This window comes from Delphinus delphis, chromosome 1, assembly GCF_949987515.2.
Source record: "Delphinus delphis chromosome 1, mDelDel1.2, whole genome shotgun sequence".
NCBI lineage: Eukaryota > Metazoa > Chordata > Mammalia > Artiodactyla > Delphinidae > Delphinus > Delphinus delphis.
Window position 1 is genome coordinate 135,991,291 of NC_082683.1, and position 24,440 is coordinate 136,015,730.

Sequence of the window (24,440 nt, forward strand, 5' to 3'; positions counted from 1 at the left end):
CACCACCTGACATACCATATATTCGTTCATTTGTTTACTGTCTGTCTCTAGAATATAAGCTTCGTAAGGACAGGGATCTCATTTGTTCATTGCTGTCCCCTCAGCCCCTGGCACACAGAAAACAGACACTCGGTAAGTATTTCAGAAGGAAGGATTCCGAATAGAGCTGTGACCTGAACGTGTCTCCGAGGTCACGTCTGGCAGCAGTGCAAATGAAGCTTGGTGAAGAAGCTGCTTAGAAGAGTTCAGGTGCGAGAGAACAAGGACATGAACTAGGGTGGAGGAACCAAAACCAGAGAGGAAGAGAGGATTCCAGAGAGATCCAGGGGATGCACTGATGGGCCCCAGTGACCAAGTGGACATGGGACCGAAGGGCTGTGAGGAGACAGGAGTAAAGAGAGCTAAGAAGAGGCAGGCATTTTTAAGGAGGGTGAAGGAAAAGAAAAAAAGGGGAAGATATCCACCCCATAGCATGGGGGAGGTCAAACAATTAGTAGAAAACACAGAAAAACACACAGGAGAGAGTTGGGTCAGAGTGACGGGGGTGCAGGACGTGCACAGATAAACAGGGACCACCTGACACAATGGGAATAATCAAGCTCACCCAGTGAGAACACACAGGAGAGGGTCAACTAGACAAACTACAACTTAGGGGCAGGCCTGAGTTGATTCAGTAGAGCTAGGGGTTCTGGTAGTGAAAATACCACTGTGAATGTCTGTGCCAGGTAGGGCCACATCTGCCCAACTGTGGTAGTTTTCTCCCGTGTTCTGGGATTCTGCTCTGAACAAGAAGACATCGAGAGTGTCAAAACCTCACAAGACGAGCTTCAAACACTCAGGCACTAATCACTGCATATTTAAATTAAAACAGCTTTCGAACTGGTCTCCTTTTTAATTTTTATTTATTTATTTTTGGCCGAGTTGGGTCTTCATTGCAGTGCGTGGGCTTCTCATTGCAGTGGCTTCTCTTGCTGCGGAGCCCAGGCTCTAAGCCCACGGGCTTCAGTAGTTGTGGCTCGCACGCTCCAGAACGCAGCCTCAGCAGTTGTGGCGCACGGGCTTAGCTGCTCCGAGGCACGTGGAATCTTCCCGGACCAGGGCTCGAACCTGTGTCCCCTACATTGGAAGGCGGATTCTTAACCACTGCACCACCAGGGAAGCCCTGGTCTCCTTTTTAATCTTTCTACACACTGATGCATCCCACACTATTACCAAATCAATATTCCCGAAACCCTAATTTCATGTCATTTCCCTGCTTTAAAAATCTCCAATGGCCTCTTAGAGACTCTTCTTGACCCTATTCTACCTGTACCTGTGGATGTACCTGTAGAAGTGTTAACAGTGTGAGTAGAACTAGGCAGCTGAATTTTGAATCCTGGGTCCATTACCTATTAGCTGGGTGAGCCTGGGGAAGTAATTCAACCCCTCTGTGCTCCCTCAGCTCCTCATGTGTAAAATGGGGCTAATACCCACACCACAAAACTGTTCTTATAAAGTGAAAATTCTTATAAAGTGCTTACTTAGCACGTGACGCCTGACATAGGAGTTGCATCCTTTAAATGTTAACTATTATTATTATTACTTTTCCAAATAAACTTCCTACTGCACCTGGGATGCTCTCCTTGATGATTTCTAAACACACAATGCCCGCCTTTGCTGGTAGGGTTCCCACCCACGAACCACCACTCCTTAACCACAACCACCAAAGAGAATTTATTCAACATTTATGCTATATATTCAAGGTGCTGGGCTGGAAATACAGGAAAAACAGTTCTCCAACCTTCAGAGCTCACAATCAAGTAATGAAAGACAGCCAGAGGAAGAGGTGCAATAATGTGTTACAGGTGCCACAGGAAGCACTTCCTGGAGGCAGTGAAGATGCTGACACTGAGTGCTGAAAGCTAAGTGGGTGCATCAGGCAGAGTGGATGCATGTAGAGTAAGAGCATCCAGTCCTGCGGCCACCGTCACTGTACTGAGTCTGGTGAAGCCGGAGCTCTGTGCTAAGGGCAGGCAGAGTGAGCGGAGGGTAGAGGAAGACTATGTCAAGGAGGTCAGGAAGTGCTGAGATTTTATTCTGTAGGCAACAGGCAGCCACTCAGTGATGTTAAGTAGGGAACTCCTGCTTGGGTTCTAGAAAAGCTACACCTGTGCTGCCCAATATGGATGCCACATGTGACTACTGAACCGTGCTAGTGTGACTGTGGAACTAAATTTTAATTAATTTAAATTTAAAAACTGATACGCAATTCAGTTACCGAAAATTTTTGAAGTATATTTGGAACAATTTGGGTATGTGAATCTATTGAATACTTTTTCAACTGTAAGTTTAATGAACTCTAAATACAGATCAAGTGTTCCTGATGGGGCTTCGCTGGTGGCGCAGTGGTTGAGAGTCCACCTGCCGATGCAGGGGACACGGGTTCGTGCCCCGGACCGGGAAGATCCCACATGCCGCGGAGCAGCTGGGCCCGTGAGCCATGGCCGCTGAGCCTGCGCGTCCGGAGCCTGTGCTCCGCAACGGGAGAGGCCACAACAGTGAGAAGCCCGTGTACCGCCAAAAAAAAAAAAAAAAAAAAAAAAGTGTTCCTGATGAAAATTTAGCATCCAAATTGAGATGTGCTGTAAGTGAAAAATACACACCAGATTTTGAAGACAGTACAAAAAGGGTAAAATCTTATTTAATAATCTTTAGATTAATCACACGTTGAAATATTTTCACTATACTAGGTTAACGATGACATTAAAATTAACTTCACCTGTTTTTTACTTTTTACTGTGTCTACTAGGAAATGTAAAATGGAATGTGTGGCTCACCCTGCATTCTGGAGAGCACTCATCCAACAGAACCAAGGCAGATGCAAGAGGAAAGAGACTGGAAGCAGGAAGACCAATAAGAGACTCTTCTTGATGAGTCCAGAAGAGACACAGGCCTGAATTATCTAAATGCTCCCCACCTTCAAAACTTAATTCAAGACCTACTACTACCTCCAAAGCTGTTCCAGTCGTAACTGTTCCTAATGAGATGCCTTTCTCTGAACTACTGGGGGAGTTAATCATCTGTAGGATTCACTTTGGCACTTAAATCATTTCCACCTGTCATTTCTACTTAATTCTGGGGTGAGCTGTTTCTCAGATTAGACTATCAGCTCCTAGGCTAAGTGCCACAATTTAGGCATCTTTAATTTTTCCACTGTGCAGTGCACTTTCAAAACTTTTTTTTTACTTCTTTATTGGAGCATAATTGCTTTACAATGGTGTGTTAGTTTCTGCTTCATAACAAAGTGAATCAGTTATACATATACATATGCTCCCATATCCCTTCCCTCTTGCGTCTCCCTCCCTCCCACCCCTCTAGGCGAGCACCGAGCTGATCTCTCTGTGCTATGCGGCTGCTTCCCACTAGCTATCTACCTTACGTTTGGTAGTGTATATATGTCCATGCCTCTCTCTCTCGCTTTGTCACAGCTTACCCTTCCCGCTCCCCATATCCTCAAGTCCATTCTCTAGTAGGTCTGTGTCTTTATTCCCATCTTACCCCTAGGCTCTTCATGACATTTTTTTCCTTAAATTCCATATATATGTGTTAGCATACGGTATTTGTCTTTCTTTCTGACTTACTTCACTCTGTATGACAGACTCTAGGTCTATCCACCTCATTACAGATAGCTCAATTTCGTTTCTTCAAAACTTTTAATAAACAGAACTACATGAATGGCTCTCCATATATTCCGTCACATAATCTGGAGATACTCGTATAGCTAATTTTACTTTTCCTCAGCAGAAGGTTTTGACATCTTAACGACATGAGCTAAAACCATGTAAAAGTCAACCAACACTCCAGGCCAATGTTCCAATAAAGCAGTGATATCTAATCAGTGAGCAAGCCTTGGCAAACTGTATTGGACACTAGCAAGAAAAAAAAAGTCAAGATGGCAGAGCAATTTAGCATTTTCACAAATTCCATTAAAAATCAAACCAAAAATTCTGATTATCTATGGCCTCCACTGCCAGAGATAACCTTTGCACCCTTAGCATTAAGAACATTCATTCAAGGGAAAAAACACACAGCTTTCACACTTAAAAATCAACCCCTAGGGCTTCCCTGGTGGCGCAGTGGTTGAGAGTCTGCCTGCCGATGCAGGGGACATGGGTTCGTGCCCCGGTCCGGGAAAATCCCACATGCCGCGGAGCGGCTGGGCCCGTGAGCCATGGCCGCTGGGCCTGCGCGTCCGGAACCTGTGCTCCGCAAGGGGAGAGGCCACAACAGTGAGAGGCCCGCGTACCGCAAAAAAAAAACAACCCCTAAAAATGAATCCTTCTAATAAGCAACACATTTTCCAGATAGAGAGCCACATATTACTAATAATCTAAACTCAGCATTTTCCTATCTAAATTAAAGTCAGGTGAAGGAAAATCTTTTTAGGGAAATGTTAAAAAATATATATCTTACTGTATCATTCATAATAAAGTATTTCACCTAAAGTACCACTTAAATTTTCTGAGAGGAACCCTTAAAACACACACACACACACACACACACACACACACACACACACACACTCAAGCAACTGGTCAGCTTTTATCCCTACAAAAATAGGAAGCTAGCAGCAACTAGTTTAAAGCAAAGGGACACTTATATGGTTATCAGCACTGATCTTTCCGGAACTTTGCAGTTCTCAGAATTTTAACGTTTGTTTGACATTTTTTAAAAAAGCTGACAAGTTATAACAACAACAGAATCGATCTTTCCTGAATTTGTTTAATGGCTATAAAGCCTATGTAACGGTGCAAATAAAGTTTCTATCTCCAAACGACTGAGCAATCAAAGATGGAGTCACGACAGCTCATAGGGAAAAATAAGTTAAGGCTGTTCTAGTCTGAAAGGCAGAAGAAACGGGGGAAACCTGTCAAATAGCCTGGATGAAATCAGGGAGTTAAAAAGAAACCACTCATTTCCTTTAGCACTGTGGGAAAATCCCGGTGCTAACAGAAAGCTAAGGAAAGTTTGGTTTGGCTGATTTCATTTTGTTTTCCTTCCAATATCATCACTGAGTTTGAACGGCTGCTTTCCTCCCCTCCCATTACTCGGTAAAAACTCCCCCACTGAATTGAGTTGTCTTCCGGAGCCTCGCGCCCCCGCCTCCCAGCCTGCAAACGTGCTCAGACGCCTCTGGGTATGTTGTGGTCTCACCAGTCCGCGGGCCAGCGCTCCGAACTCAATGGACAATGGGAGCTCACCCCCGTGCACGCCAACTACAAAGCTCAGGAGGGCCATTTCCCTTTTCCTGCCCAGATGCTGTTTTTCCCCCTTCGAAGCAGGGCCCCGTTCTCCACTACAGCTGTAGTTTGGTCTGGGACGCCTGTCTCCCTTCCCACCTGCAGAGCTGCTGAACCCCTCCACCCCTCCAAATAAGTTGTAGGGCAGCGCACAGGCCAACGGGGACCCCCTACCCAGGGGCTTAATTGGGGTCACGGGTTTCAAAGTCCAGGTAGGACGGGGAGGGGATGTCTCTGGACGCTTGATCATGGCCCTCAAGGCTAAGTCGTCCCCACTGTCCCCTCGCCAGCCTCTACCTGCCTCCCATCCCCCTACAGCGAGGAGAGCGGGGAGGTGCGGGCAGGCAGCACGACCACCTCCTCCTCCAGTGGAGCCCTCGGCGACACTCACCCTTTCACCACAAAGAAGGGGTCCTCCATGGACATGGCGTCCCGGCCCCCGGCCGCCTCACGCTTGCTCCGCGCACAGCGCGCCCGGCGAACGCTGCCCACCCCACCCGCCTCGCGCGGCCGCCGGCGCCTCGGCCTGAGGGACCCGGAGCCTCTGCGCGCGCAGGCCGGGGTGCACTGGCCCGCCGCGGGTCCAGCACTTGGTCGGCACCGCAGACCGAATCCCTGACTCTGTTGCCCGGCCCCGCGGCCGCCCCCTCCCCCGGCTCCTCCCAGCGCGTCCGGCCGCCTGGCTCCGCCCCCGGGTTGCTCAGCGTCCGCCAGTCACGAACGCCGTCCGCCGCACCACTTCCGCACCCATGCTCACGTGACCAGACCCGGTCCCGCCCCTTGTCGGCGGGGCATGGGCACCTTGTCACAAGACCCTGGAGACGGGGCTCTGGGGGTGGTGGGGGAGGGCGGGTCTTCTCTCGCCTAGACCCTCAGGATTCAAGGGGGAGGAGCTGCTTGTTCCCTTGCGGGAAAGGCTGTCGGGTTTCCTAGATACGCCGTAGTACCTGCTTTGCACAATCCTTTCACCTTTCCTCTACTTTTGATACTTGATTTTTGATAACATGTTGATTTAGAAATCCATCTCGTCCTCGACTTACAATAAAGCGTGCTCGTATACATTATCTGACTATGATAATATTGAACAACTCCTTTATGAAGGTCTTACTATATCCAGCAATGCGCTGAAGGTTGTATGTGCATTATCTCAATATTCTTGGGGCGGGGGGCGGTATTACCATTCCCATTTAGTAGATGGGAGAATTTCAGAGAGGTTTCAAGATTTCCTGTGCTCACACAACCTAGACAGGGCAGAGCCAGAGAATCTGTGCACTGTCTACCAGACTGGGGTGTGTTTTCTTTTGCTGTGCGTTCTTTTCATACAGCATACGGTGCTTCCCAAGAGAGAGAACTTTTGAGGGACAAAGAAAGGGCCAGGTATAGCAACCTCTTCCAGGCTAAATGGTTCAAAAGCGATTCCAGAAAGCATTTTGGTCAGAACAGTTATCAAACGTATATGCTAGATATGCTGTGGGGTTTTTGAACTTTAATTGCTGATTATCATTGAGCACTTCCTGTATGTCAAGCACTGTGCTAAGTTATTCCGTTGCACTCACAATGAGGTAATTACTGTTGTTATCCCCATTTTACGAGTGAGAAGTCTGAAGCTCTTGGAATGTTAAGTGACTTGCTTAAAGTCACCAGTCTTTTTGGAGATGGGAGAGTGCTCAAAGCCAGACAAACCCTGTTTGAACCTGAGTTCTATTATTCAGTTCCTCATATATAAAACATGGATCATAATATTTAGGTCATGGACTGTTGTGAAGGTTAATTTGAAATGCATGGAAACCCCAAAGCCCCAGCAGAGTGAGGCAGTGAAGTCAGGGAAACCAGTCCAGAAGCTACTGTGGTCATCTAGTCTGAAGGGGTGAAAACCAGACTAGGATGACAGCAATTGTGGGGAGAATCTGATAGATGTTTCCAAGGAAAAACAAAACACCTAGACATGACGAAAGACTGAATAGGGTTAAGGAGGAGAGAGGTGAAAGCCAAAGACTCCAGTCTTCTCTGAGACCCTGGAGGAGCAGTGGAGGTCAGGTATGGGGGAACAAAGAAGCTGTTGGAAGAGAACTGTTTTGGTTCTGAACATATTGAGTTGGGGAACTGAAAAGGGATCATCTTTCATTCATTCAATAAACACACAGAAATCGAGAAGATGAGAGTTGTGATTAAGGGCCATAGTTGCAGACAGATTACCTGAGTTCAAATCCTAATTCTGCTACTTCCTGACTGTTGTGTCTTGGGCAAGCTTAGTCTCTCATTGTCCTCAACTATGAAATGGATACTATAATAACACCTTCCTCATAGAGAGTGTCATCAGGATTAAATGAATCAGTGTCTGAGAAGTGCTTAGAACAGTGCTGGCACGTGTTGTATTCTTACTGTGTGCTAGGCACTGAGGACACACAGATATACAGGCTTGGTCCTTGACTTCAAGGAGCTCTCAGACTGGTGGGAGAGCCAAGCCAGTTACACAATGTTGCCACAGAAACAGCCCAGCCTGGAGACAGCAGGGCAGCCTGGGGGGTGGGGTGGGGGGGTGGGGCGAGCCACAGCAGGGGGCATTGCCGGAATGGAAGGAATGGGACTGTGGCCACAGGAACTAAGGCTGGAAAAGGGCAGGGCCAGTTTATTGGGGGGTCCTTGATTGTGCTGTTAAGAACCGTGGACACTGTACTATAGATCATGGCAGCTGAGGGAATTGACAGGATAATACTGGCATTTGACACAGGTGCAGCAATGGCTGAAAGGTCAGCTAGGAGGTCATCATCCAGAGGAGGGATGAGGGTGTCCTGAAATAAGCTCACTGGAGGACGGAAAGGAGGGATACATTTGAGAAATACTTTAGAGGCAAAATCTGGGGACATGGTGAATTATTATCCCAATCTTTTAAAAGCCCTGAGATACATGTTCTTTCCTGGAACACTCCAGAAGACACTTGCTCTTGTTGGCATCCATTGACTTGGCCATGGCTGTCTACATTTCCCAGCACCAGCCACAGGAAATATCCACATACTGGTCATGTTTTCTCTCTTTGCCTTAGTTGTTACCATCACCTCCACCCTTATCTACACACTGGATTAAAATAAACCAATTTTAGTCAATCTATATATCCAACACAAGGAAGTGACTAAAAATTTATGGGACATTCATCTGATGGTCGCTAAAACTGTTTAAAAGTGTGTAATGACGTGTATTGAAAGTAGCAAGACAATATTGTATATATATGATTTCAATTCTGTTCATTTTTATATATAGAAACAGTTTTATGCATAGAAATTTTTTATACATAGGAAAAAGAAAATGTACTTAAAGTTTGGCTGTTTTCTACAATGGACTATTTACTTGGATAATCAGAAATATAAAAAGTAAAAAAGAAAAGAAAAATTGAAGAAAGATAAGTGAGAAAGCCAAGTGACGACATATGCAAAAGTACATCAAAGGTTAGCAATTTTAAATCCTTTTTAGAATAACTCAAGTTAGAAGTGTATGAATGAATGGATATTAGTGAGTACTAAAAGTTAAAATACTCTATTGGAATTCAGTGAACTTCTTGACATAACAGTGAATTTGAACCATCGTAGAAGGGCAGGTATGACTTTACCCTCCTCTATGAATTTGTTAGTGCACAGGGGAGGAAAAATCACAATTTCTCTTGGTAAACTAGTGAATAACGATAATAGTAATAGCAATTGCTAGCATTTACTTACTATGTAAGTTTGTGCTAAGCAATATACACTGTGCTAAGCAATATACACTGTGCTAAGTAATATACACTATGCTAAGCAACATACATGCATACTCTTCAGAAGTGGCTCCAAAATTTCTACATGGGGCAGGTTTTAGAATGTAACTTGTTTGGACAACAGGGCTAGGAGGCTTGAACTGAGGTTGCATGGCAGACCCACTGTATTTTCTTAAATTTGGGGTTTATTTGGGACCATGATTATATGTGCATGATAGTGGTGCTCTAAAGTCCCAAGTGAAAAGTCACCTCTTGGTTCCACCACTGCTGATTTCATTGAATTCTCACAACAGCTCTGCTTCTTATCCCCATTTTCCACAAGAAATCTGAGGCTTAGAGAGGTTAATAATTTGCCCAAGGTCTCATAGGCAGGCAGTGAGAGCCCTATTTGAAAATAAGTTTGTCTGACTCCTAAACCCATGTTCTTTGTTACAGTACTCTCCTGCCGATTTGTATAAGGGCTAGCCTTGCCCCAAAATTGGTGAATGGATTTTTTTTTTTTTTTGCGGTACGTGGGCCTCTCACTGTTGTGGCCTCTCCCATCGTGGAGCACAGGCTCCAGGAAGCCCTGGTGAATGGATTTTACCTAAGCACAGAAAGTGGCTCAAATCAGATTTCACAGACATGCATGTGCACATAAGCACACACACACACACACACACACACACACACACACACTCACACACACACTCACACACACCCCTACTGAATTTTTTAAAACAGCCCAGAGGAAACTACTTATTGAACATGATAAAAAAAATTACGGTATATTGAAAACAATATATTTAACAAATAAGACCCTTTTGCTAACTTAATAATTTGCCTTTTGGTTTTTGAGGATGACTTGTTCCATTTGCAAATGGGTCAGATTCTTCAGAAGGGCCTTAAGATATATATAATAAAGCAGGTATTAAAAAGCCAAAGACATAATTAGAGGGATCCGTAGTAAACAAGATAAACACAAGCCACTCTGAAAAATACAACTTGAGATTCAAGGATAGTCAGCTGCTCAGAGGTAGAGCTAGTTCCCAAGGAGCGTGCACAGGATGCTCCCCACTTCAATGCTTCCCAGCTTAGTCGAGCAGTCTTCACTTGTCCTTTAAGATCTTGACTGTTATCAAATCTATTTATTTAAAAACTTAAGGACTATTAAAGCTATACCATAAAAAATGCATGTTGGGGCTTCCCTGGTGGCGCAGTTGTTGAGAGTCCGCCTGCCGATGCAGGGGACACGGGTTCGTGCCCCGGTCCGGGAAGATCCCACGTGCCGCGGAGCGGCTGGGCCCGTGAGCCATGGCCGCTGAGCCTGCGCGTCCGGAGCCTGTGCTCCGCAACGGGAGAGGCGCCAACAGTGAGAGGCCCGCGTACCAAAAAAAAAAAAAAATTGCACGTTGGTATTGGGAAATTGTTAAGTGAAAAATAAATTACCAAATAATGTTAGGATGTGAAACCTTGTTTTGGTAAAATGAACCTCCCAAAGTGTGTTTGTATATGTATATAGTCATAGCAAAAGCACTGAAAAGACACATACTAAAATGTTAACAGTGGCTTTCTCTGAGGAGTGATTTTTATCTTAGTACTCTGAGTTTTTGGTGTATTTTGAAGTTTTCTGGATTTTGTTTGTTTCTTATTTATTATTATTATTATTTTATTTATTTATTTTTGGCCACTCAGCCCAGCTTGTGAGATCATACTTCCCAAACCAGGGATTGAACCGGGGCCTCAGGAGTGAAAGGGCTGAGTCCTAACCACTGGACTGCCAGGGAATTCCCTTCTGGATGGTTTTTGCTAATTTGCACTTAAGATAATATGACTTTAAAAAGTGTGGTCATCATGCCCACTTTTTAATGTAAATGCTGCAGACTGCAGTACAGTATGCAGTTTTGGAACAAGATACGAACAGAAATTCAAAGGAACAAATAAATACACTGCCATGGAACTCCAGTGCTAGTGAGAGATCTCTGGGACTATTGGGGTCTCTGGGAGTGGCACAAGAGTTAAGGGAAGAACAAAGAAGTGAAAGAGGAAAGAAAGGAAGAAAGAAATACAAAGATCTGAGAAGAGAAGGTGCTAGGAGATGCTGAGAAGGTGTCAAATATTAATTTCATTATTGTCTTCTTTTTTTCTTTTGGGAAATGGAAGATGTATAGTTTCCTGTTGCTGCTATAACAAAATTACTACAAACTAAGTGCCCTAAAACATCATAAATTTATTCTCTTATAATTCTGGGGGTCAGAAGTCCAAAAGTGGGTCTCATGGGCTAAAATTAACGTGATGGCAGGATAGCACAGGGAGATCAGCTCGGTGCTTTGTGACCACCTAGAGAGGTGGGATAGGCAGGGTGGGAGGGAGACGTAAGAGGGAGGGGATATGGGGATATATGTATACGTATAGCTGATTCAATTTGTTATAAAGCAGAAACTAACACACCACTGTAAAGCAATTATACTCCAATAAAGATGTTAAAATAAATAAATAAATAAATAAAGTGATGGCAGGGTTGCATTTCTTCTGGAGGCTCTAGTGGAGAATCTGTTCCTTCTGTTTCCAGTTCTAGACACTGTTTGCCTCCCTCTTATAAGATCCTTGTGATTGGACCCACCAGATAAGCCTGGATAATCTCCGCATCTCATGATTTTTAATTTAATCTTATCTGCTAAGTCCCTTTTGCCACGTAAGGTAAGATATTCACACGTTCTAGAGATTAGGATGTGGAGATCTTTGGGGTGAGGATGGGGGCATTATTCAGCCTGCTGCAGAAGGAAACTAGTATGTTCTCCTACCTATCTGGTACATTGTAAACAGAGCCTCATCTAATTCTTCAACAAGCCTTGTGAAATATATGCCAGGATTTGTTTCTGAAGTTGAGGAAACTGAGCCTCAGCACAATTTGGGATTCTGCGCAAGGTCCAGTAGCCGGGATGCGAGCCCCGGTCCCTGAGCCGGAGCTGAAGCCAGCCTGCCTGGTGGCCTTGCCTCCACTCATCTCTCCCACTTACCCCTACTTCCTCTTTCTTGTCTGGGCCTGTCCTCCAACTCCCTGAACAAGCTTAAGCTTCTGTCTCCCAACTCCTCCGTGCTCTCGTGATGACAATGCAGCCGTGGCTTGGCGCTGAGGTTTGCTAATCAAGCAAGCCAAGCTAGCTGCCCCTCAGAATCTTCTTTTAGGCTTTTTTCTACCTCTCCTTTATTCAACGAGCATTTTTTTGAGCTATTGGGCTGGGTGCTAGAGCAGCAGGGAAGATAGGCCTAAGCTAAAAATGTCAGGACAGTCTACATGATACATATTATATCAGACATAAGGACTGAAGCATTATAGGAAGCCAGGGCAAGTCCTGGGAACTTTGTGTGACTCTTTCTCATGGACCTTGGGAGAACTCTAAGCTCCAGGGAATAAGCAAAGACTTCTTTTTATTTTGAGCCTCCTGGGGGACCAGATATGATTACTCTTTGTGTTCCTTGTGTCTTTCCCATAATTGTGTTCCATAAATATTCGAAAGTTGGGAACAGGGTCAAGACAGGAACAGCAAAAAGCAAGCAGTGTCTGAGACCAACAAAGGTTTAAAGGCCACTGCCGAAAGCAGGCAGTGCTTTTGTTTTCCCTCTCTCTCTCTATTCTACCTAGCATCTGATGACACTAACTATTTCCCCTGTTTTTACTGGGAGAGAACGCCGAGTGTCACTCAGTTGCTGAATCACTCAAGAGCCGGTAGAGTATAGGTTCTTGAAAGATCAGCAGGGACCTGTCAGTGTTTTGGTTAAAAGAATCGGAAAGAGAAGGATTCTAGAGGGGCTGATGGTGCTCCTGTTACCTCTCATCATTGCATTAGCAGTGATGCACAGTGATGCTCGTGAGCACCCCAAGTTCTCTTTGCTCTGAACTCCTCAGCCGAGGCAGCCTCAGGGAAAGAGCTTGTCTTCTTAAAACTTCTGGTGAGATGATTAAGAAGCCAGGGGCAGAAAATTGTGTTTATTAAACCCCGGACTTGTCAGAGGGTTGGACTAGCTGTACAGTTTTCCAGTTCACGTGTGTAGGATTTTGATGTCACCTGCCTTCTGAGGGGTTGGAAGCCATTCCGGAAAGACCCTCTGGGTAACTTCCTCACTTCCTACTTCCCTTCTGAGCATTGCTCCCTTTCTTTTCTGTTCATGTCTTTTCTTTTACTTTTGTTTTTCCTCTCTACTAGCTTGGTAAGTCTCATGAGGATGTGGTCAGAGTTTCAGGGCCATTAAACAGTTGAGCAGATCCATTGTTCAGGTTTACTTGTTTTTCCTCTTCACCACAATCCCAACCTGTAACACAAGATCCCAGAAAGATAAAACCATGGTTCTGGACTTGTTTACTAGGTGTAAGAGACATCAACTGAGTAGAAGGAGTTTTTCATTGTTTAGGGAGCCTATGTTACTGGGGAAGCAGTTGCTTTCTGTTGCCTGCAATACACCAAAAGACCTGTGGGCTGGAAGCACCAGGCTTCTCTGCCCTAAGCAACTGCTTTCCCAGCGAGGGGCCAGCACTCCCAGATGGCTGCCGGGCAATGTCTCCATCTCAGTCTGGGCCACCACCATAGGCAGTGATTCACGAGCATGACAGGAAGGAGCTCTTTCAAATCATCTGTGTGTTAATTATACAAATGTTGGTTGATGACCTACTGTGTGACAGCACTTTTGGGGACATGACCATGAACAAGACAGACAAAGGTCCTGCTTCTATAGAAACTTAATCCAGAAAAAGTCCTACCGTTCAAGTCAGAAATGGGAAAGATTGAGGGTGAGGGTAAGAGACAGAGGATAAAAAGAGGAAAGGAGTGATATTTCTAGAATGTAAAAAGCCTATATATTACCTGTATTTAATCCTCAAAGAACTCTCTAATAATATGACCACAGTATCCCCTAAACATAATCTTTCATGTAATGGTCTAACTGACCCTTGTGGCAGGCTAAGAAAATATTCCCATTTCCAGATGAGGAGACCCAGGCCTAGAGAGGTGGACTCAGCTCACATAACGAGCAGAGTCTGAAGTACATGCAGGTCTTTTAGCCTACAGTCCGGGGCTTTTCCACAATATCACAGCACCTCTGGATGTGGACGCTTGGCACTTCGATAATAGGTGGAATGAGAAATAGAACCAGTCATATATAAAGGGCAGGGAAGGTCGCTTTGTGCTGGCTATTCTCCTTTTGACTCCTTCCACTCCATCCTTCTCTGGCCTGTCTTGTGCCCTGGGAGGCTGACTGCTACAGAAGGCATCACCCAGTCTCTCTTGCAGGCTGATTTCTGTTCGGGTTCACCCAATGGGAGATGCTGAAAGGAGAGCAGTCACAGAGGAAAGAGAGGTTGGGGTATTTCCTTCTTCCTCTTTCCCCACTTTGTTTAATGTTTCTGGCAGTAGCTGTGTCCCTCTGCAATACAGTTTTCTCTGAACAGCCCTTTCTTCATGGTTCTAGCTCCCATGAGGCCTCAGGAGCACTATTCGCTCCTCCAGTCTCTACAGCCCTAAGGGTGGTAATGGCTTCCTATAGTTGTTAGCTTATGGGTGCCCTATTATCCCTCATCTGTTCCTGTAACTTTGCTCATACCTCTGCGTGAAGTCCCTTCATTAACGTTTCTTCATGTGACTCATCTGGGATGAAGGTTGTTACCTGCCACGATCCTGACTGAGTGTTCTGAGCATTGAGGGATGCTGACAGGGAAGGGAAACAGGGTTATGAAAAAGGTCTTGGTCTACTTGATATTTGGGCCTAATGCTAGCCCTGAGTAGGAGCTTCTAGGCATGGAAACGCAGGGAGGAGATACCAGAGTGTATGGGGTTCACAGCTCAATGACAAGATCTCTCCAACATCACTTCCAGTGTGTTGATTTCATTGACTCCATGGCCTGCAGTAGACTGTGCTTTCCTTTGTACTTCCATAGCTCCTGCTCACAGCTCTATAACTTTCTATTTACCAAAATCTTTCCTTCAAGCCTCTCCTCAAAGGCAGGAAGAGAGATCTTCTCATTTTTCTCTTCTTTATTTTCCTCGTACTTCCTAGTGACCAATAGGCACCTAATAAATGCCTCCTGGAATTTATGTTCCAAGGTGACGTCCCTAAGAAATTGAAGTGATCTGGCCGTGTGCCATAGAGAACTTGGTCAGCAATAATGACTAAATTCACAACTGTGGTTTATTCTAGTTGCAGAATTTGTACGAAAAAGAAAGGTGTTTCATGCTTTACAGCTCCTCCTGTTCTTCATTTCAGCCTGTGGGAGACGGTGAGCTGGTGACATGGGTGGGTGTCATCAGGGCGGGGGCATGCGTGGGATCTCTCTTGCAGAGGCATATGTGGTTTGTGTGTTTCATCCTGAAAAAGCCAAGGTCAGTCTCTTGATATTACTCATAACTCTATGGATATTTCAATCTGCTATATCAATCTGCTTCATGAATGATGAAGTCCTTCACAGACAAGGAGTAATGATGGATAAGTCCCCTGAACTGTCAACTGGGCTAGCATTAGAAGACAGATTTGCAAATTATCCGCCTAGAAATGACCTTGAGTTCCAAGAGTTAACATGAGAAAATATGGGCATTTGCTATAGACATTATTAGACTTCAATCTGTTTCCATGGAGCTGTTGCCAAGGCACATGCAGTAGAAATTTCTCCAAGATACTGTTTTACTCCCTTAAGGCCTTCTTGGTTGACATTGAATCTATCTAAATCTGAGAAATGCAACTAATTTGTAGATTTTCTTCTGACTAGTTGCAATATTTGTCTATTCTCACTAAAACGCATTGACCTCAGTCATCCTGTTACCCCAGAAGGATTGCCAAGGACTCGAAGGAAGGGGCCTAGGTTAAAGATCAAACAAGTGGCTCTTCAAACACTTGAAACCCAAATTGAGACAGATGACAGAGGACATTCTTTCTGACAGCCAAATTTATATTTATTATGGAAAACCCTTCAAGAGTATAAGTACCAAATCACATTTTGTTACAACTTCAATGAATCATTTAAAAAGAATAAAATTCATAAAAATGTAATTCTTCTGGGAAATAGGAGAACATATGGTCGTCATTGTATACAGAGAGTACTGGGGAAAAAAAACCCACCAGGGTACATTCATTCATTCTCCAGAGCTCTACATGGCCCACAGTGATCTCCTTGCTATTCCTCAAATACATGGAACAGGCAACTTCCTTGAGGACTCCGGCTTGTTGTTCCGTCTGAAAGGTTCTTCTCCTATGACTCACTTCCTCACTTCATTCACATCTCTGCTCAGATGCCACCTGCTCGGAAGGCCTTTCCTGGTCCCTCTACCTAAAAGGTCAGCCCTCTTCACACTCTACCTCCTTTCCTTGCTTTTTTCCCTTTTTCTTTTTTAAATTTGTTTTTCTCTTTTTGAACTTTTTTCTTTTTTTCCCTTTTACTTTATTATTATTTGTGTGTGTGTGTTTATTTCCTTTCCCCGCTTTATTACTCTTCACAACTCTTATCAGCAGCTGATCCTGTATTATATCTTCACCTACTGCAGGTCTTCCTTCTAGAAAGGAGCTCAGAAGAAAGGAGCTCTTTCTTCCTTCTAGAAAGGAGCTCAGGGATTTGATGTGTTCATTGCCGTATCCCTAGCAGCTAGGACTGTGCCTACTGGAAGTTCAGAAAAGGATAAAACTTAAAAGAGACATTGGTAACCTCCAAAGGGTAGCCTCAAAAGAGTAGCTAAAGAGTCAAACTGTCACATTCAGCACTTCCGGGCCCTCGATGACTTCCTGTAGTGAGAGGAGTTGTTAGGAGAGGGACTGGCAGTACTTGATGCATATAGAACTACCTATATCACTGCATAGTTTGAGAAGTGTCCAAAGGCCCTCTTAACTAAAAATATCACCCTCCACTTCTCCCCCTCATTCCCAGGATGCCTGAAATTCCAGAGAGTAGTTCCCAGGAATCATAATCATTTTGACTGCATTAAGGCATCGGGCTACTTGGGAGGGTCAACAGATATTTGGGACTTTGTCGAACTGGATATTCAGTTGGGACCCACAGCCAATTGTAGGAAGGGCTGGAGCCGGGGTCCCCAGGGACTGGGAAATCCAGGACAGTGAGTCATCCTAGACACAAGGGGGCGGGAGAGAGCAACGGTGATCTGGGTGAGAACCCTGAAACAGCCTGGGATGGGGAAGTGCCTCTGCTTCGGATCAGCTGGGCAGTCTAAGGCAAAGGGGCTTCTAGCCTGAGAGGTCAGAGTGTAATTCCTGGGTCCTCCACTTATGGATTCTAAGGATGATCTTGGGCAATTTTCTTCAACTCTCTGCACCCATGGTCCACCTGTAAAATGGGAATTTTAAGACCTTTAAGACTCAAAAGGTTGCAGTGAGGAATAAATGTTAACTCATGCTTACCAGAGGCTTAGCATGGTAACTAACACATGGCGGCATGTGCTCAAGAAGTAAGTGCGGTTCTGAGGGTTATGATTCAGATTTTGCTGCCCTCCATGGCTCGCAGAAGGCCTAACTTCACAGCAGGTTTTCTACCTCCTCCTTGTGGATCCCTTTGTGTGAGAGCAGGATCTCTCTCCTAGCTGCTGGAACACCCCATTGGTACCTCTTTTGTGGCACTTAACTGCCTGCTGCCATGTGTTTGCCCCCGTGGAGGAATACCTGAAAACACTTTATCAATTATTTTATAATCTAGTGTTTCACAGCCTTTTGTCAAAACGGTCCAACTAGTTAATCTACAGGTTAAAGGGAACATAATATAGGATGTAAAGTCACCACTGCGTTTGGTCTGATTGCCGTTCGGTTGTGTTGTTCAGGATTTTCAGCAATGCCTATCACAGGCTATTGGGACAGAGCAGCGAACGCTCTTTGAGAAGCAACTTGACTGGCCTGGACAGAAGACCGAATTCAAAATTGTAGAGTTCAGTTCAATGAGTGGATTGATGTTCATGGAAAGGGAGAGAGAAACCTAATTTCATAATTATTGCAGCAAGAAGAATCAGAAGGTTAGATTGAATCATATGAAATTGCCATGTTGGTAGATCAAAAATGGCCAAGTACAGGTCTTTTCAAATGATACAGCCTTCACAGTTCTTGTAGAAATCGAATCATCCAGGCAACATATCCATAGGCTATAACTTATGACAAGGTCTAATGCGACATGAGAGAAAGGGTACCATGGACTTTCCCCTATTTTTTCTGTGACTCAACATCTGTCAACCAACTTCCCATCACAGCTGAGGTAGCATTTTGGAAGCCCAACTGAGGAGCAAGTGTGACTCATACCTGTGGACGCACCAGATGGGTAATTGTATCCATGGCAAACGAAGGGGAGAGGGCTGTGATGTTCTGGAGCAGAGCCACGGCTGCATGAGGCTGGACGGGCAGATGACCGGCAGATGGAGGCCAGCCTTTTGGGGCAGAGCAGCCTTTGAAGTCAGGGCTGGCTAGTGGAGAAAAACTGCTCCCAAACCAGGAATAAGACTGAGATTGAGGTTGGAGAAAAGGGCATTAGTATTGGCAGCAGACCATGTGCCTCTCTATTTACGTCTTATAAACTCTGGATAATGCAAATCTTTATGAAGTTACATTTTTATAAGAAAGTGAAATTACATGAATTGTAAATATTATGTATGGAGATAATGTCAGTGATGCTCATTTAGAATAAATCCTCCCATTCATTGAGCAGTAATGCCCCAAGTTGGTAATACTTTTTTTTTTTTTTTTTGCTTGTTGGCATCTACTAGGCATGTAGACCCCAGATGTCATAAAACGAAATACAGATTCCAAGGGAAGTTCTACACGTCGATAACACAGTCTCTTCTTAAATCCTTTCTTCCTTGCTCTCTCCCATTCTTTGCCTGGAATTTGATTTCTATGAGGTTTTTGCTATCAGTAACTGTGGAAGCCATTCCTAGCTATGTCTTTGCCCCTCATCCCTTCAGCTCCAGCCGCAGGCCTTATTGCTGCTGGAGTGTGCCAGCTTGACCTCTCTTCAGGGCCTTTGTACAGGCCCCCCTGCCTGTACTGCGGTCCCCACATGTCTGCCTGGCTCCCTCACTCCCTGCAGGTACTTGTTCAGAAGTCTCCTTCTCGGAGCGGTCTTCCCTAAGTATTGATGTTTAGAATTATATTGCTTAGTCCTCTTTGCAAATTTTTCTCCATTGCACATTTTTTTTTGAATTTTATTTTATTTTTTTATACAGCAGGTTCTTATTAGTTATCCATTGTATACACATTAGTGTATATATGTCAATCCCAATCTCCCAATTCATCACACCACCGCCACCACCACCCCGCCGCTTTCCCCCCTTGGTGTCCATACATTTGTTCTCTACATCTGTGTCTCTATTTCTGCCCTGCAAACCAGTTCATCTGTGCTATTTTTCTAGGTTCCACGTATATGCGTTAATATACAATATTTGTCTTTCTCTTTCTGACTTACTTCACTCTGTATGACAGTCTCTAGACCCATTGCACTTTTTAAACAACATGTTATATGTATTTATTTTATATTGTCTGCCTTCCTCCTCTCCTCCCGTTAGGATGTAGGCTCCAGAAGGGCAGACATTTTTATCTGTTTTGTCTGTGGTCTGCTCAGGGCCTGGAACAGCGCCTGGCACAGAGGCGGTACTCACATGTTTGTTGACTACTCAGATGGAGACTAAAAAAGTGTGAGAACTAATGTTCCTGACTTGCTCTTCCTTTAGCCTCCGCCTTAAAACAGTTGTACATCTGCAAAACCTTTCTAGAGGTGGAGAAATAGAACCGTTTGCAAAATCGGTTGCAGATTCACCCATATTACACCTTTTGCAGACTCCAGGCTGGATGTAAATTAGATTTCAGCTCTGCTCCCTTTATGAAAAGTATTTTTTAAAGTATAAGCTCCTGGGAATTCCCTGGTGGTCCAGTGGTTAGGACTCGGTGCTCTCACTGCTGGGGCCCCAGGTTGGATCCTTGGTCGGGGAACTAAGATCCCACAAGCCGTGTGGTGAGGCCAAAATAATTTTTTTTAATTAAGTATAAGTTCAAGTTAAATAGATTCATACTCATTCCAGCATACTTAATTGCTTTGAAGCAGAGAAATAAAGTGCCTTGCCAACAATTTAAGTCACAAATATTTACGAAGCACCTACCATGGGCTAGGCTCCCTATGCTAGGCCTTGTAGGAAATACGGAGGGAAGAAAGTAAGTCCCAGTTCTTTTTTATTTTTTTAAAGCTTTTTTTTGTATTTATTTATTTACTTTTGGCTGCATCGGGTCTTAGTTGTGGCATGTGGGGCGGGAATCTTTCTGTTGCGGCGCACGGGCTTCTCTCTAGTTGTGGTGCGTGGGCTCAGTAGTTGCGGTGTGCAGGCTTAGTTGCCCTGCGGTATGTGGGATCTTAGTTCCCCAACCAGGGATGGAACCTGTGTCCCCTGCATTGGAAGGTGGATTCTTAACCACTGAACCACCAGGGAAGTCCTGTCCCAGTTCTTAAGTACCTTAGGATTGAGAAGAGGGTAGGAAGTGAACAAAGACAAAGAGAATAGAAGGCAGAATATGGCAGCTGTCGTTCTGGGGATAGAATTTGTGCTTCTGCTTTACCCTGGCTCTTGTCTTCATAAGAACCAAGACTTCTATGATTATCTTATGTCCAACCTCAGAGGTTTCCACTGTGCTGCCTCCCTACCCACACAGGAAGGGAAAGGGGTGGGATATAAAAGGTCAACGCAGTGCAGAGGGGCACTGGGACCCTTATGCTCTGCCCAGGCCTGGGGGAGCCAGCCTCCATCTTGCCCAGCACCGCCGCTGACATGCAGGATACAACCTCCAGGGAGGGCCCACGGGGCAGGGGTGCCTGCTCTGAACCCTGGGGTGATATCCCAGGATATTTCTGGCTCCCACATATCTCTCCCTTCTCCACTGCACTAAAAACTTTGTCAGTTAGTTGTTCCCAATATAGGATAACTCCCAAGGAGGGAATTATCATACTCCTTTTGTATGCAGTAGGTACTCTGCAGATATCTGTAGATCAATGGGCTTACATCACAGGAAACTCCTGGCGACTCAGTGATGCCATGGCAGGCCTGTGCAGTGATGTATTCTGGGGTAGAAGATGTTTCCAGTCATGCCCCCTGTCACGTCACCTGGGCACCCACCTCCGCATCCCCACGTCAACCCCTCCCTTCCTGCCTGCATGTGTATTCCCGGGTTTCCACCCTTACCAGAGAATGATTGGCTGTGAGTTACTGGAGGATGGAAACACCACGGGGTTTCTCCAATATGCATATGACGGACAGGATTTCATTATCTTCGGTAAAGATACCCTCTCCTGGATAGCTATGGGTAATGTGGCTCACATCACCAAGCGGGCATGGGAGGCCAGTCAGCATGAGCTACAATATCAAAAGAATTGGCTGGAAGAAGAATGTATTGCCTGGTTAAAGAGATTTCTGGAGTATGGGAAAGGTACCCTACAAAGGACAGGTAAAGAGGAGGGAGAACACCTTGTCCTCATATCCTCAGAACCCATGGTTTTATACGTAACTTCCTCTCATCTAAGTTATAGCGACCCGATTCTGAAATCCATTTTGTTACTATCATGGTCTGTAACGCTCCGTGAAAACTTTCCCTAGTTACTTTTTATCAGCATTTTGACGACATTCAGCAGTTCTTGTGGGCTCTAGAGTGCAGGCTCGGTAGTTACGGCACATGGGCTTAGTTGCTCTACTGCATGTGGGATCTTCCTGGATCAGGGCTCGAACCTGTGTCCCCTGCACTGGCAGGTGGATTCTTAACCACTGCACCACCAGATAAGCCCCAACCATCTTAATTTTAATGGTTGCAGGTAACAGAAAACTACTCAAACTGGCTTTAGCACAAAGAATTTGTTGTTGTTGGCAAACCAGGGTTCTGGGTCATTCTTGGTTTTAGATGTTTCCTACAAAGAAGAAAATTAATTGGGAAATGCAGTTGCTGAGTACTCAGTACATAAGATACTTCTGTTTAACTTGAACTTCTTCTTCCTAGAGCCCCCACTGGTCAGAGTATGTCCACATGGTTCTTCAGGGTTCCCAGGGTAGAGACGGGTCTGTGGCTGTCTGCGGAGTGAGACTGAGGACAGGGGGTGAGCAGGAAGCATGGATCACTGCGTGCTTTAGAATGCGTCTGTTCAATCAGAGGTTCTCTCACTTTTCGGTCTCAAGCCTCCTTTATACTCTTGAAAAAATTATTGAGTAACCCAAGGAGCTTTTGTTTATTTAGGTTATATCTGTTTCTATCTACTGTATTACAAACTAAACATTAAAAAAAAATTAAACACTAGAAAACACAAGCACATATTCCATTTGCTATCAGAGTGATGATGTCATTTCATATCATGTGGCCTCTAGAAAACTCCACCGTGCCCATGTGAGATGGAGGTTTAAAAAAAGCGGGGGGGGGGGGAGATCATGAATTAGATCTCATGGACACCTTGATTGGGTCTTGAGGACCCTTGGGGCATTCGGACCATACTTTGGGAGCTGCTGTTCCTCTGTTTTAGACTATTCTCCACGGAGCTGTGAAGTAAGAAGTGACAGTACGAAAAATAGTGTCGGGCTTCCCGATGATCGCAGGTACAAAAGTTCCCAAACGTTAACATAGAAGAGGAGGAGCACTTGTGGATTTTCCCTCATTTGCTTTGCTTTTAGAATCAGAAACTATGCTTCTGGTGATGAAAGCTGTTGGGTTCATCGTCCCCACCACTGTCCTGTCTGGAGTTGGTGTCGTAGCCTGGCAAAGGAAGCCCTGAGGTGAAAGGCCTGTGGAAGGATCCTAGGAGTTGACAGACTGTCTCTCCACAGCTCCAATGAGTTTTATTTTCTGCACCTGCCACTCTAAGCTCCATTTAGAAATGGGTTGGGCCTCACTTTGCAATCACAGGACCTAGAACGCCCCTCTCACCATATAGGGAACACACACCACGGATGATGCTTGTAAGGAGAGTGGTCTGTTCCATAGGTGCTGCCTGACATCGACAAAGTAGTACAGTTCCTGTCCAGGTGGACAGTCCTCCTAGAAGTTGGGTCAGAGAAGATACAGTGACATTGGTTTGTTTTTTTCCAAGTGATATTGTTATGATTAATTACTATCAACTTTTGAGGGAATTTTGTCCTTGGTTTCAAAACTTCAGTAAATTTTCCCATTTTGACAAACATTATTCTGCTTCAATCATATGAGAGTCACTTTTCTTCTAAATTCATCTTTCAACCCATGAAACGTGGAAGAGATACCTTTGGAGAATGGAATTCAGGGTAAGAAAAAGGGGAAGGAGAAATGGGAGAGATATAGGCTCTCAGTACCTTGGGGAAAAAACTTCATTCATTCAGTAAACATGTCTTAAATGCCTACTCTGTTCTAAGCACTGTATTAAATGCTGGGATATAGCAATGCAAAAGACAGACATGATGCCTGTTAGAGAGCTTACAGTCTAGTTTTGTAAGGTCATTCCCCACCTCTGGCCTCACTAGGTGCTCAAGTTGATCACAGCATAATATTGATGAGTCCTGGATAATGGGTTTGAAGCCAGTGTGGGCCAGGAATTTGGCTTTGTTTCATAGCCACAGACTTAAACCTCGATTCAGGTGATACCATGCAAAGCATGTTATTAGTTCAAAGTAAAACCAACCCTCTACTAGAAAACTAACTCAGAGTTAATGGGCCATTGTGTTTTCTTTAGAAAGTATAACACTAATCCCAATCCAGCAAGTGATCGCTGCTGAAGCAAAAAAAAATTTTTTTTTCTTTTTATACAGTGACACACCTCTCTCAAGAATGATACGCACCGTGAGTTCCTGCTTTTTATCTTGCGGAGTTTGTGAATCTGAGTTAAAGTTTGTCAAGTACTAAGAGAATCTTGACCAAGTAGACTAAAAATGTCAACGCCAGCTTCTCAGTCTTTGCTGAACATTGCATAATTTATTTTTGAGCTGTAAGGAAAAATGCACATATCTGACTAAAAACTTTTCCTTTCAGAGCAAAATGGAGTTGTCTACCTTCCTACACCAGATCACTGATGGGAGATGGCTATTTTCCAGCTGTCTTTCCTCTAGGAACCATGGTCTCCTGTGTCCCATATGGACTCAAGTCCAGAGCTCAAAGCTCTTGACCACACCCACAACAGATATGGACATTATAGGATTAATTATTTATGGCAGACAGATAGGAGCTACAAAATGTTATTTGTTCTTTGGCTCGAAACAGACTGTCCGCTATCAGGCTCTTTGGATGGACTCCTTCATCGCATTTCCTCTAAATGTGGCTGCTGTCATCGCACAACACTTCTTTACATCCCATTTGTCAACAATGGTTTGTGGGTAGGGTAGAGAATCTCAGGGCTGGGAGAAAACTTCAATCCAGGGCCGGAAATGTCTTCTCCAATGCCTTTGCCTTGAGCATCTAGCCTCCACTTGAATTCCACCAGT

The 24,440-nt window shown here is 44.7% G+C and overlaps 2 protein-coding genes across 4 annotated transcripts in view; one reads left to right on the forward strand and one right to left on the reverse strand.

Annotated features, from left to right (window-relative positions):
- STX6 (syntaxin 6) overlaps positions 1-5,916 on the reverse strand; it is a 45,156-nt gene extending 39,240 nt beyond the window's left edge. For all 3 annotated transcript variants that reach the window (XM_060035040.1, XM_060035031.1, XM_060035024.1), the window contains exon 1: positions 5,671-5,916. In XM_060035040.1, coding sequence (XP_059891023.1) covers positions 5,671-5,705 — 35 coding nt within the window. In that variant the 5' untranslated portion in view covers positions 5,706-5,916. The remainder of the gene's footprint in view (positions 1-5,670) is intronic.
- A 6,904-nt stretch (positions 5,917-12,820) lies between these two features.
- LOC132423889 (major histocompatibility complex class I-related gene protein) lies at positions 12,821-22,768 on the forward strand. The gene is given in 5 exon segments (XM_060009735.1): positions 12,821-12,875; positions 21,187-21,462; positions 22,006-22,025; positions 22,027-22,054; positions 22,668-22,768. Coding segments are annotated over 5 exon segments (480 nt in total).
- The last annotated feature ends 1,672 nt before the right edge of the window (positions 22,769-24,440 follow it).